Source organism: Heptranchias perlo, chromosome 4 (assembly GCF_035084215.1).
Source record: "Heptranchias perlo isolate sHepPer1 chromosome 4, sHepPer1.hap1, whole genome shotgun sequence".
Lineage (NCBI taxonomy): Eukaryota > Metazoa > Chordata > Chondrichthyes > Hexanchiformes > Hexanchidae > Heptranchias > Heptranchias perlo.
Genome location: NC_090328.1, coordinates 44,493,169 through 44,507,908, shown reverse-complemented (window position 1 = coordinate 44,507,908; position 14,740 = coordinate 44,493,169). Strand labels below are relative to the sequence as shown.

Below are 14,740 nucleotides of genomic sequence, written 5' to 3'. Positions count from 1 at the left end.
TGACATTGTGTTTTCGGATGATGTCGCCGAAGGGCAGCATGTAGATGAGAAATAGGAGGGGGCCAAGGATAGATCCTTGGGAGACTCCAGAGGTAACGGTGCAGGAGCAGGAAGAGAAGCCACTGCAGGTGATTCTCTGGCTACGACTGGATAGATAAGAATGGAACCAGGCGAGCGCAGTCCCATCCAGCTGGACGAAGGAGGAGAGGCGTTGGAGGAGGATGGTGTGGTCAACCATGTCAAAGACTGCAGGCAGGTCAAGACGGATGAGGAGGGATAATTTGCTATGGTCACAGTCACATAGGATGTTATTTGTGACTTTGATAAGGGCCGTTTCAGTACTGTGGCGGGGTGGAAACCTGATTTGAGGGATTCAAACATGGAGTTGCGGGAAAAAGGGCACGGATTTGGGAAGTGACAATACATTCAAGGACTTTGGAGAGGAAAGGGAGGTTGGAGTTGGGGTGGTAGTTTGCAAGGGCAGAGGGGTCAAGGGTGGGTTTTTTGAGGAGTTTACCAGGGCTGTTTCTGTTACAAATGTGGATATAGGAATTTATAATAGGAAAGATTTGACACCAAAAGTATGACAATAGGAAATAAGGTTTTGTAATGTGCACAGAGATAAGATTTGTAATATATTGTATAGATTTCCTTTGGAATGTTAAAAAGGCCTGCCAATGGCTCAGAGTTAGTTCAGTTTATGATTAACACTGTTTCCCTCTCGGAGTAAGCAAAGTAAGCATGTTAAATCAGGCAATGCCTTCTTCCAGTGGCTGTTAAGACCAGGATAAATTAATCAAGAAGCATTGGGAAGAAGCGGCAACAGTTTAGATCTGTTGGTCAAAATTCTTGTCCCTTTGGATTCATCGGAAATTATATTGATTTAAGCATTTGAAAAAACCCAAACAGATGAGGAAAGATCTAAACTTTGGTCTAGGCTTATGTGTCCTTGTCAGCTGCTAAATGTGGCTTTGTGGCCAAGACTTAACCAAGCATTTTTGGAGGCAACCAGGTTTTCTTTCTTTTTCCAATATGCAATTATGCTAAAAAGAATGCACATTGCCTGAACCTTTTGGTTCCTTCAGTGCAAGAGGCCAGGAGGCTGAAATTATTGGAGCCTGCATTTGATATGGTTCGCCTGAAACACCGTATCTCAACACAAAGAATTGCATGGAAATTACAACACGGAAACAAGCCGTTCACCAAACCGGTCCGTGTTGGTGTTTGTCCTCCACATGAGAAGTCATCTTAGTCCCATATGCCTGCCCTGATCCCATACCCCTTTACTCTCTTTCCATTCAGCCACATTTCTAATCTATTCTTAAATATTGACACAGTCTGTGCTTCATTCACTAATGGTAGTGCATTCCACAGCCTCATAACCCTCTTTATTAAAAAAAATTCCCCTGTTCTCTGTCCTAAATCTTACATCTATGTCCTCTCATTCTAGACTTCTCAATCACTGAATCACTGGAAACAATCTGTTTCTACCTACTCTGTCCCATCCCTTCAGAATTTTAAACACCTCTATCAAATCACTCCATAATCTCCTCTGTTCTAACAAATGCAGTCCCACTTTTACAAGTCTTACTTTGTATTTCCTCATATCAGGCAGCGTCTTAGTGAATCTGTGCTGCACCCTCCCTGTTGTCTCCACCACCATCCTGACTTGGAAATGTAATGCTGTTCCTTCATCGTCGTTGGGTCAAAGTCCTGGAACTCCCTACCTAACAGCACTGTGGGAGAACCTTCACCACACGGACTGCAGCGGTTCAAGAAGGTGGCTCACCACCACCTTCTCAAGGGCAATTAGGGATAGGCAATAAATGCTGTCCTTGCCAGCGACGCCCACATCCCATGAACGAATTTTTAAAAAATCCTTCCTATAGTGTGGAGCCCAAAAAAACACACGGTGCTCCAAATATGATCTTACTAAGGTTTTATGTAGATTCACCATTAAATCTCAACTTTTATATTCTGTATCTCTTGCATAAAACTCAGTATTCCATTAGCTATTTTTATGGCCTTATCCACTTGAGGTGCTGCTTTAAAGATCTTGTGATCCTGATCACCAAATCCCCCTGCTCTTCCACATCATCCCACTTTCCCCCTTTTTTTTAATCAAAAATGTACAACCTCACAATTACTTCGGAAGATGTCAATCTTGGTGCAATGGTAGTACCCTTGACCCTGAGTCAGAAGGTTGTGGTTCAAGCCCCACTCCAGGGACTTCAGTACATAACCTAGGCTGTACTGAGTGAGTGCTGCACTGTCGGAGTGCCGTCTTTCAGATGAGATGTTAAATGGAGGCCCTGTCTACCCTGTCAGGTGGATGTAAATGATCCCACGATACTAATTCGAAGAAGAGCGGGGAAGTCGTATGAGTATGAGAGTAAACTAGCAGGGAGCATAAACACTGACTGTAAAAGCTTCTATAAATATGTCAAGAGAAAAAGATTAGTGAAGACAAATGTAGGTCCCTTACAGTCAGAAATGGGGGAAATTATAATGGGGAACAAAGAAATGGCAGAACAATTAAACACATATTTTGGTTCTGTCTTCAAAAGGAGGACACAAATAACCTCCCAGAAATGTTAGGGAACCAAGGGTATAGTGAGAGGGAGGAACTGAAGGAAACCAGTATTAATAAAAAAGTAGTGCTAGGGAAACTAATTGGGCTAAAGGCTGACAAATCCCCAGGGCCTGATAATCTACATCCCAGAGTACTAAAGGAAGTGGCCCTGGAAATAGTGGATGTATTCGTGATCATCTTCCAAAATTCTATAGACTCTGGAACACTTCCTACAGATTGGAGGGTGGCAAATGTAACCCCACTATTTAAAAAAGGAGGGAGAGAAAAAACAGGGAATTACAGACCAGTTAGCCTAACATCAGTAGTGGGGAAAATACTAGTCTATTATAAAAGATGTGATAACAGAACACTTGGAAGGCATTAACGGGATTGGACAAAGTCAGCATGGGTTTACGAAAGGGAAATCATGCTTAACAAATCTACTGGAGTTTTATCTAGTAGAATAGATAGAGGAGAACCAGTGGATGTGGTGTATTTGGATTTTCAGAAGGCTTTTGATAAGGTCCCACAAAAGAGGTTAGTGTGCAAAATTAAAGCACATGGGATTGGGGAGCATATACTGGCATGGATTGAGAATTGGTTGACAGACAGGAAACGGAGAGTAGGAATAAACGGGTCTTTTTCCAGGTGGCAGGCAGCGACTAGTGGGGTACCGCAGGGATCAGTGCTTGGGCCCCAGCTATTCACAATATATATCAATGATTTGGATGAGGGAACTAAATGTAACATTTCCAAGTTTGCAGACGACACAAAGCTGGGGTGGAATGTGAGCTGTGAGGAGGATGCAAAGAGGCTCCAATATGATTTAGACAAGTTGGGTGAGTGGGCAAGAACATGGCAGATGCAGTATAATGTGGATAAATGTGAGGTTATCCATTTTAGTTGTAAAAACAGAAAGGTAGATTATTATCTGAATGGTGATAGATTGGGAAAAGGGGAGGTGCAACGAGACCTGGGTATCCTTGTACACCATTCACTGAAAGCAAGCATTCAGGTGCAGCAAGCAGTTAGGAAGGCAAATGGTATGTTGGCCTTCATTGCAAGAGGATTTGAGTACAGGAGCAGGGATGTCTTACTGCAGTTATACAGGGCCTTGATGAGACCACATCTGGAGTATTGTGTGCAGTTTTGGTCTCCTTATCTGAGGAAGGATGTCCTTGCCATGGAGGGAGTGCAACGAAGGTTTACCAAACTGATTCCTGGGATGGCTGGACTAACGTATGAGGAGAGGTTGGGTCGACTAGGCCTATATTCACTCGAGTTTAGAAGAATGAGAGGTGATCTCATCGAAACATATAAAATTCTAACAGGACTAGACGGACTAGATGCAGGGAGGATGTTCCTGATAGCTGGGGAGTCCAGAACCAGGGGTCATCAGTCTCAGGATACCGGGTATGCCATTTAGAACCGAGATGAGGAGAAATTTCTTCGCTCAGAGGGTGGTGAACCTGTGGAATTCTCTACCACATAAGGCAGTGGAGGCCAAGTCTTTAGATGTATTCAAGAAGGAGATAGATATATTTCTTAATGCTAAAGGGATCAGGAGTACTGAGTTAGACGATCAGCCATGATCATTTTGAATGGCGGAGCAGGCCCGAAGGGCCAAATGGCCTACTCGTGCTCCCATTTTCTATGTTTCTATGTAAGTTCTCCCAGTGTTCTGGCCAATATTTATCCCCGAACTAACATCTGAAGTAGATGATCTGGTAATTTACTTCATTGCTGTTTGTGGGACCTTGCTGTGCATAAATTGGTTGCTGCGTTTCCTACATTACAACAGTGACAACACTTCTAAAGTACTTAATTGGCTGTAAAGCACTTCAGGACATCCTGAATTCGTGTAAGGCACTATATAAATGCAAGTTCTTTCTTCTTTTTTGACTGACATTGAATTCCATCTGCCACTTTTTTGCCCATTCCACCATCTTATCAGCTTCCTTTGGTCCTGAGAATTAATTACTATGCTTATTTTAGTATCATCGACAAATTTGGACATGACTTTCTCTAACCCTATATCCAAATCATTTATGTACACAGTCAACAGAAGCGGTGCCAGAACAGAACCCTATGAGATACAGTTACTCAGATATCAATGAGTAGTTATAATTAAATTTTAACTACTTGCACAGTGTTCTCCATAAGAGACACAACTATGTCCTGGATCAGAGACTTGCAGCACTCTTACCATGTTCTTGATTTGGCCAACTTAGTAGAAGATGCAATATAATGAGAGTACTAGCCAATGCATGTTTGAATGCTAATTTCAACATAGATTTTCTGTCTGGAGGAACTGATTTTCGATTTCTTGCTGAGATAAATTGACAATCCTTATTGCGATTCTATAAGAGATCATAACTACAGAGTTGATAAACAGTGGTTGAAACTGGTTTCATCATTTTCTGTACATCTTAGTTGGCACCAGGAATAGTTTGGGAGGCATCCCAATAATGTACTGGGCTTCTCCCAAAAGAACACATGGAGTTCTGGCAGACCCAGGGGGTAGTCTGGAACTGCCATTTTGAGTTAGGCAACAAATTTACTCTTCGATTAATCGAAGGAGACTTATCCCAGATGCATTACTTGGGCTTGCAATATTGATGTTTCACCTTGCTATCACAACTAATACCTGATTTCCTTTCATAGCCTGATTTAGAAACTGAACCTGAATTGGGGTGGGTGCTGTGGTAAGGGAAGACGGACAAATCCTGATTTTCCATCATTTATGCAGTGACCCCTACTGTGAAGAAAGCTTTAGCGAGCGTGCCTGCAAGGTCTTTGACTACACAAGGATTATTAGAACTTCATAATTGATGTCACTGATGTCTCTGTCGCTTGCGGAAGCCATAGTTCTTGTCAATGTGTTAAGTGGTGAAAGGTTCTAGAGAGAATACGAGAAAATAAGGAGAGGCTAAGAAAGCGATAAGGAAAGCGAGGAGGGAGTATGAGGAGAGAATCTCAAAAAATATTAAAATGACCAGTTAAGTATTTTACAATTTTATCAGAAAAAAATGAATTGTCAAATATAAGATGAGAGGATAGTGAGTTAATACAGAATAAGCGGAAATTGGCAAGGAGACTTAACAAGTACTTTGCTTCATTGTTTACATAAGAGAAGAATATTGGGGAGGAGGTGAATCCTGAATTGGTTAAAAGTGTGATGAGAGACATTATAGTAAATAATGGGAAAGTATTAGAGAAGTTAGTTAAGCTGCAGGAGGACAATAATGGGACTTGATGGGATACATCCAAGGATCCTGAGGGAAACAAGGGAAGAAATAATGAAGGTGCTAGGAATTATATTATAGGGTTTTATTGAGTGTAGATGTGTGCTGGAGGAATGAAGAATAGCCAAGCTTATACCCAGTCTCAAAAAGGGAGACAGAACTAACCCTGGTAATTATGAAGAGAGATTGAGTAAATGGGTCTATGCGCTCTGGAGTTTAGAAGAATGAGAGGTGATCTCATTGAAACATATAAGATTATGAGGGGGCTTGACAGGGTAGATGCTGAGAGATTGTTTCCCCTGGCTAGAGAGTCTAGAACTAGGGGGCATAATCACAGGATACGGGGTCGGCCATTCAAGACTGAGATGAGGAGGAATTTCTTCACGAAGAGGATTGTAAATCTTTGGAATTCTCTACCCCAAAGGGCTGTGGATGCTGAGTCATTGAATATATTCAAGGCTGAGATAGATACATTTTTGGACTCTAGGGGAATCAAGGGATATGGGGATCGGGCGGGAAAGTGGAGTTGAGGTCGAAGATCAGCCATGATCTGATTGAATGGGGAGCAGGCTCGAGGGGCCGTATGGCCTACTCCTGCTCCTATTTTGTATGTTTTTATAGACAAGTTAGTTTAACATATGTGGTAGGGAGAATTTTGGAATCTTTAATTAAAAGTGAAATTACTAAACATCTAGATGAAGGGAAAATAATTAGAAGCACCCAACATGGATTTCAGAACAGAAGTTGATGCTTGACAAACCTGATAGAGTTTTTGAGGTGACAGATTGGTGGTTGTGGGAATTGCAATGGGTGTGGTGAACATGGCCTTATCAATTAATTAACAGTTAAATAATAACTAAAGGAAAGAATAAAACTGCTTTTTTATGTTTCAAAGTAATTCAAACCCATTTGTGTGGCAACTGGGAAGCAGTTTGTTATTTCTTTTTTTGTATGCTTACCTTTTCTGTAAAGAATAACTTAATTCAAAAGGAAGGCATGCTAATCTGTTTTGCTCAACTCATGAAGAGCTGCATTTGTGTAATCGTATGGATTTTTGTTTATATTTCTATTTATTCAGTAGAGTAAGGTGATATGATAGTCAGTTGCTATGATAATAGAGATTTGTGTTTTTTTTATTTGAAACCTGCAAGTGTAAATATTTTAAACAACACAGCACTTTAGTTGATTTTAGATTTTTTTTACTTCAAAGTCTCAATGACTCAGTAGTTAATTTTTCCGACATGCTTTAGAACTGAATTATCCGTGACACTTATTAAAATGAACTCTACGTATTTGGTACTGCACTCTGGCTCTTGAGAAAAAGCAGTGGCCTTCTCTTTTAATTTCTGTTCCAACTCCCACTGCTGCTCCCTCTTTCCAGATCCTGCAGCTCTCGCTCTCATTCATCCTGAATAAGTGAGAGTCCTGATTCTTAATGTACTTTCTGGCGTCAGTACTCATTGGAACATCCCATTAGTGCTTCTTTCGGGAACACTATGGAGAAAAAATGGGTGTAGACCCGTAACACCAGGACTTTGCCCCAGCAGTGCTTGACATACATTTCTGGGAAAATCATGGACAAGGCTGGCAGTACATAATGCCCGGTGCAGTGGAAAGATACACATTATATTTTAATAAAGCATAAGTGATGTCACAACATTACCTACATGGCGTTCCTCCTTTAACCCTGGGCATGGGTTAGGTGCAATTAGCACCCATATAAAGTTAGCATTTAAAAACATGAGACAATGTTTGAAAAGGGTAGCAAACGAAAGGAATTAGATCGGTCCTGAAGGAGAAAAATTTGCAAGGCTACAGGGAAAGAGCAGGGGAGTGGAACTAGCTGGATTGCTCTTGCAGAGAGCCGGTGCAGGCTTGATGGTCTGAATGGCCTCTTTCTGTGTCGTAACCATTCTATGATTCTGTGAAAGAGCCAGGCAATCACTATTTGCAGTACAGAATTTAAGTTAGTACCAAAGTAGCATCAAATTTGAAAGTGTCAGGTAGTAGTAGGCCTTCACTGTGTGGGACCAGGGAATCCAGATGCATACTGAAAAGTTGTACTAACTGCACATGCTCAGAATGTGCAGACGTGGTACATTCTGAGGGTAGCAGAATTGTTTTCGCAAAAAATATCCAGCCAAAACCTTAGCCTTTGAGACAACTTAAGACCTTGAAGTAAAAACTTCAACAAAGGTATTTAAAAAAAAGACAATTCATTGGGTAAATTTATTGTGAAATATGTAATTTGTTGATGTTTTTATTTTGTATAAACCTTATTTTGGACGTTAGAAATTTGAACTACTGAGAAAACGATGACAAATGAAATTTTTCAAAAAACATTTTGAGTGATTAAGACTGGTTCTTCTTCAATTTTCTTTTATTGGTAAGTTCTCCTTATTGGTCATTTAGGATTGATTATTTTCATAAGTCCTTAGTGGTTTCTCATTGGTAATTTTCCAGCCTCTCTTCTTTTGATTCGTACATTCCCTACCTCTTCAGTTCTGACTTGTTGCTGTTTTACTTTGAAAGAGGTGCAAGTGTAACAGTAGAAGTGTGATATTGGTTGCAGCATGTAAGGGTGCTGGGAGAGCGGCAGTATAGCAGTTTTTAGGTGGGTAGTGCTGGAGTGGACGCTCGAGCTTCATGGTAAAGCTCGGGAGGGAAGTGGGGAAAAGGTGCAGCAGTAGGTGTGATAGAGACCCCAGGTAGGACAAAGCGAGGACAAGGGGAACCAACCTATAAGAGAGTTTATAGGGCTAACACAAGCTGCTAAGTGGAGGTCTGTATGGTGTCTACGTATGGTGTCTACGTTGAAAGTAACTTGAAGAAGATGGCGCAGAGGAATGTTGTGGGGGAGAATCAGCAGCTGCAAAAGGAGAGCAGCAGGTAAGGAACAGTTAGCATTGAACCACAGGTCAGCAGTGCTGCAGCACTGCCAATCTTGGGAGATACAGCTGGCAGGTCTCTTAGGTAAGTAAGAAACACCCCAACCTTGGAGACCAAGTTTGGATGACTCAGTGTGGGGTAAGTAAAATGTGAGATAACTTTAACCATGACAGAAAAGCAGAATTGAAATAGCATGATATGATAGGCTGACCGGACAGTGTAATAGAAGGTAAGTGTGACATTTACAGGAAATGCATGCTCACACAAGACTTCTAATATATTATTGGAAACTCCCATGACATTGCTCATGGTGATCTGGAAGAGAAGCTGTTTTTTTTCCATTTAATGGTTTGTGCAAGATGACTATTAAACCCTCTCCCAATTTCCACAACCTCTCATTGGTAGCTCCTAACCCTGCACATTGCCTCACATTGTTCTGTCCCCAGTCACCCGCACTGTCTTTTGTGCTTACCCCTCCTGTTGTCCCTTCTATGCTTATGCCTATGGCCTTCTCCATGAGTGCTTACATACTTGCCCTAGTAGCTCTAAAAAAGTAAAATCCTATTTCTGAGTACTGATGTGGAAACAGACTTACAGTTTTTTAGAGCACTTAAAACACTTAAACTGTATTTGTACAGTTTAAAAAGAGTTAGTGCTGGTTTCTTGGCTCAGTGCTGGGAAAGTGGTAGGAAGATAGGATGAACTGCGGCAGAATAATTGCACCTTTTCCTCATATTGCACTTGAATGTAAATGATTGCCTGGTCGTGGCGCATAGATGAAAATCAGTCGGGCAGGATCGCACTCACCTGCTTGATTTTCCATCCATTTAAATTAATGGGCAGAACATTGGGCAGGTTCTGTTATGGGTGTGCAATTCTGCATACCCGATTTTTCTCTATGCACTCTGCCCAGGTGAACCTTTCACCCAAGTGCAGGAAACAGAACATTCCCTGGTCAGTTAATCCGTAAATGCAGGGAATAATTTATCACCAAAAGAATGAAGGTGAAGTTTGGAGAGTTTTTTTAAGCAGAGGGTTGTTGGCATGTTGACTGCTCTATCAGAAACAGTTGTGGAAGCAAAATCCATAATAGCTTTTAAAGGGAAATGGATAAATATTTGGAAAAAAAATAAAAAGGTGTGGGGAAAAGGCAAGAGAATGGAGCTGAATGTATTGCTCTTTCAGAGAGCTGGCGCAGTCACAATGGAATGAAAATTTTTGGGATTCTATGAACATTCCTTATTAATAACCAAACTAAACCAGGATGTCTCTCGAGTGGCGTAAGATCTATCTCCTTCGCTTTAAAATATAGCCCAAAAAATATTTTTTCAAAAAGCATAGACTCTCCAGATTCTTCCACCCATTCATCCCCCAAAATGTAGCATGATTCCTCAACTTGGATTTGCATTTTTTATTGTCTGTTTTTTCTCTTTTTTTGCAGGATAACAGCACTCCAGAAGAGCATACACTCTATGTCTGGGATCAGTTCATTTTTAGATCTTCTGCCAAGAATGTAGTATTTGTTGCCCACAGTTACGGTGGCCTGGTGTTCGTGGAGTTAGTAAGTACTTTGTTTTCATTGCCAGATGGGACCAAATATGATGCATGCTTTTTTACTACACACTTCAGACATCAAAAGCATACTGTACTTCTTACCCAATGAAACAATTGCAAAACTGATTTTCAACCTTAATTTTCAAGATCTCTTCTGTCTTAAATCTTTTTTTTTGGTTTTCAATCACTAAAACACTGGCTGCATATTAAATGCATTAATATGGCTTCTTTTTAGTAGTACAGTCTTAAATGCCAAAAATTGGTGTATAATCGTTAATCAGATTTGGTAAGTGAATATGATTTCAGCATTCCTTACTTTTTGTTTTCAGTCTGATTAGGATACAAATATTAGTTATTCTTTGATTGGAATGGAGATCCTTTTGATTAATGATGAGCAGTTTAATGTAAACTGGGCAGCAGCTGGGCCTCTGCAATAGATGATAAAACAGTATTGTAAAGGTTGCAATCACAGTTTAAAAAGAAAAATATGACAGGAGTAAGACCATTGGGAACAGTATTGTCACACCTTCTCCCACCCCCAACCAAAAAATGGACATTTTGAAAATTATTTATTTGGAGAAGACCATTTATTTGTCACATTTTTAGATGGTGTATTTACTTTTGTAGAAAGCTTCTGCCATAGATTTGAAAAAGTTGTTTGGTTTTCATTTTTTTTGCTCATTTGTTTTCTCTGCCAAATTTCTCTCCTCTCCATCTCTCCTGGAGGCACTGTTTTTTTGTTGGGGCACAGTTCCAAGTTGCTATTTGCTCTCTGGTACCATTATTTATGTACAACTCTTGACTGTGAGACTCAGCAGGCTATTCCACCATGGGGGAAACAGGAGACCCTGATCCTGACTGCACCAGATGTCCACAATGCATACTTCAGCATGGTTAGGGAACAGTAATCAGGAGTGGGAACACGGGTTAATTTTCTGTTTTCTAAACAAGTAACGATGAGGTCCACCATAGTATCCCCACCACTGCTGAAATCAGCTAACTCAGCACAAACTGGGATTAAATCTTGGATTTTCCCAATCTGTGTGGCTCAGCTTCTCACTGGATAAATTTGCTGAACTGAGGAAAACTGTTTTTGCTTTAATATTTTGTTTTATTAAAGATAAAATCAAAAATATATTTTTAATAAAGTACAATAGTTGAGAGATCATTTTTCCTGTGATCCCTTTGCAATACTTTTGCAAACTTTGTGAAACATACTGAGTGGATGATAAATATATTAGTTTGTCTGAGGCAAACTGATGTATTAATAATATTATAAAAGTTTATTTTACGGTAAATCTAACTGTTGGGCTCATTAAGGTAATGCATTGGCAATTTGCAACTTTCAAATGAGAAGAAATTCAAAGGAAAAATTATGAATGTGTATTAACATGATTGTTCTAAATACACCTGGAGGACAGGAAAGAAAGGCAGAATTGATATAGATTTGTATTTAATTTTGTTGTAAAAAAGGATGTTGAAGCAGTTTTTTACAATGTTTCGTAGTAAGTATAAATATGTTATTTTGTATGGAGAGAAATGCTATAGATCTTTAGCAAAAAGTTAAATTTATGCTGTTTGGAGTTAGTAATACATATTGAAAATTTTTCTAAGAGGTGAATTAAAAACGAGTTGCAGTTTTGAAATGGAGACTGAGATGATTGACCTTTAGCCAGTGAAGTATTGGTGTTGTCTATGGATATGGTAAATGATGTTTGTCCTCAGACTAAACAATTACAAAGTCTTGCCACCTAAAGACTGAAATGAAGGGCAGTGGATGACCAGTGTGACATTCGTTCTGTCTGTGTCTCTCGTCACACTGGTGGATATTTTTTCCACCTTTGTTCTTCACTATAATGCATCCAGATGTCTCAGAGCAAGGCTTGACATCTGACCTTGGGGCTATAGGGTGAAGGTGCCCCTGAGCCTGTGAATTTATCCCAGGCTGGGCTAAAGTCTTCCAAAAGACATTTTGATCTTGGTTCAGGAAGTAACCAGTAAGTAAGAAGTTATAAGGATGTTTTTTCAGGAAAAGAGGATAGTGGGAGGAACAAGTTCTCAAGACTTCTTGCACTGCAGGGGCTGAATGCATGAATGGCATGACATAATGCATCCACGGGCACATCTAATATCTGTCACAAAGAAACTAGAACTTTTTAAAAAGCTGACATTGATGTATCATTATGACTTCACATTAATGGGTGCCACAATTAATCATTTTAAGCAGTATGTCTCCTTCCCTTCAGTACATGCCCTGTAACTCAAAGAGTTTTTTTTAGTATACTTCAGTTCTTCAACTATTATAAAATATTTACAAACTTCTAAGTCCTTGAAAATGAAATGTTACATTCCATATGTTGTCAGAAAGCAGTTGATTTTAAAAGTAATTGTCATACACATAATTGATTATTTCCAGCATTTTGACAATTTTAATACATATATAATATATACACACATTTCTGTAATTTTTTTAAAGGTCAGTCATATTTTAACATTTGATGTAACCACTTGTGTTGTTGCAGTTTTGGATGTATTTTCAAGACCATCAGAAGCATGTCATTTAGTCTATGGCATATAAATGACTTTGTTGGGAGGATGTCTTCATATCCATTTGACCTGTTGGCCTCTTGTCTATTTTGGAAAATTGCAGTGTGGGAAATATGTGAGATTTTATAGAATTGATAATTCCTGTATTATCATATCAGTCTAAATATATCAGTCTAAATTATTAATGATTATTTTGTTTTGAAAACTACTTTTGGCAAAAAAGTAAAACATATAAATATATGTCAGCATTTTATGATAAACTTGACACTAAACCTAATAATTATTCATTTGGTAAATGTTTGTTTGTATCTTATAAAGCTGTCAAAATTGTATAATATTAGTAATTATAGCATATTGTTCAAAAACAAAGTTTACTGCATTATCATAGTTGTGTGTATTGTAGATAAATAAAAAGTGAATGAGGTAAGTTTTCACCTTCACTCCTGGGCGAGAATCTAGCGAACTGCCACCCTGCCTGATGTAGAACCCTCCCAATTTTTGTTCCACTGAAATCAACGGATTAAAACTTGGGTACATTCTATAACGGGTAGGTGGTACACTCTGCCAGATTACCACGGAAGTTTATCCCATGAGTCCAGTAATGTTCTAGCAGATACTGCATAACTATCAAAGATATTTGAATATCACCTCATTAAATGTAATAAGTTATACCGCAGTAAGAAAGGATTTTTCAATCATACAAAGGACTTAGAATTCCTGGGACGGGAGAGGGTTTAGGTCTGATTTCCGCCTGTGTGAGACCCAGAATATGATTGGGAAGTGGGAGAGGAACCGCCTCCACTGAGATTCTACTTCATTTTGATCAAACCTTTAAATTCCAGTCCAGAGGTCTGTGGGCGTATCTTCTGCCTGCCAGCGCCGTGATCTAAAGAGGGCATATTGGTGGGCGTTCCTGGGCTTCTCCGAGAAATTTCTCTTTTTACGCCCTTGAAAAGCCTCAGCCAGATTTCATGCTAGTTGAAACCTGGAGTGAGTCCCTTTGAAGTCCACTGAAGCCAATAGCTCCGGTGGAAGCCAAGGATTTAAAAAAAATTCTTTGTCACATTTGGGCCACGGAGAAGGGGTGGTGTGGGATGGGGGCTATCCCCAAGATTTGGGATGCGATCTTCGGCCTGGGTCTAGGGCAGGTGAGGGTTCCACTCGGCTGGTATAAATGCGACGAAGCAGACCAAAGAGTTTTTAGAAATTTTTCAAATGCAATTTGGGCTTCTACATTTGAACTCTTACAGCATTGAAAGGTTACAGCATGTACCTGAGCCAGGCCAAGTCTGTGACTAGCTTGAAGTTGGTTAAGCTTGTCAATATTAAGAATGCTTTATATCCTGTGATACTTGTTGCCTCAGTAGCAAGGGTATGCCTGTGAACTTTTGAAGTAATCAAGCACGAATCTACAAAACTGTATTCTTCCTCAAATTAAAAATGGATAATGTGGGAACAAAATTCCTCAGCTGTTACAGTGAATTCATACTGTTAACTCCAGTGGAAGACCTCCAGAACAAGCGCAATTGCCACTGGACCTGGATAAGATGGGTCCCAGTATTACCTGTGGTGGGGGGGGCTTCACCATACAAGGCCAGGAGTGTCCACAACTGAGATATGCCACCTTATGGATCATTAGCCAGTATGCCCAGGAAGAAGAGGGGAACTGGTTTCATGGATGGCGAAAGCAGGGTCCACATTGAGGGTGCAGGCCTGGGTGAGGAAGTCAGTTTTTTTTAGTTTTTAAAGCAGCCTCTTTTGCCCCCTGGGGGAACAGTTTCATGTTTCTGGGGGGACTCCTGACACCATCTTCCCCCCTCCTCGGCCCGGACAGAAAAAGGATGCACCCGTGGTGGCGTGGGCACCCGTTAACCCTATGTTAATTAGGTTCCATCCTCCTGATCACGCAAACTCCCACAGAGTCAAAGTTGAA

General features: G+C 40.1%; 1 protein-coding gene across 6 annotated transcripts in view; it reads left to right on the top strand.

Moving 5' to 3' along the window:
* arb2a (ARB2 cotranscriptional regulator A) overlaps positions 1 to 14,740 on the top strand; it is a 469,833-nt gene that overhangs the window by 232,719 nt on the left and 222,374 nt on the right. For all 6 annotated transcript variants that reach the window (XM_067982839.1, XM_067982841.1, XM_067982838.1 and 3 more), the window contains exon 8: positions 10,148 to 10,267. In XM_067982839.1, coding sequence (XP_067838940.1) covers positions 10,148 to 10,267 — 120 coding nt within the window. The remainder of the gene's footprint in view (positions 1 to 10,147; positions 10,268 to 14,740) is intronic.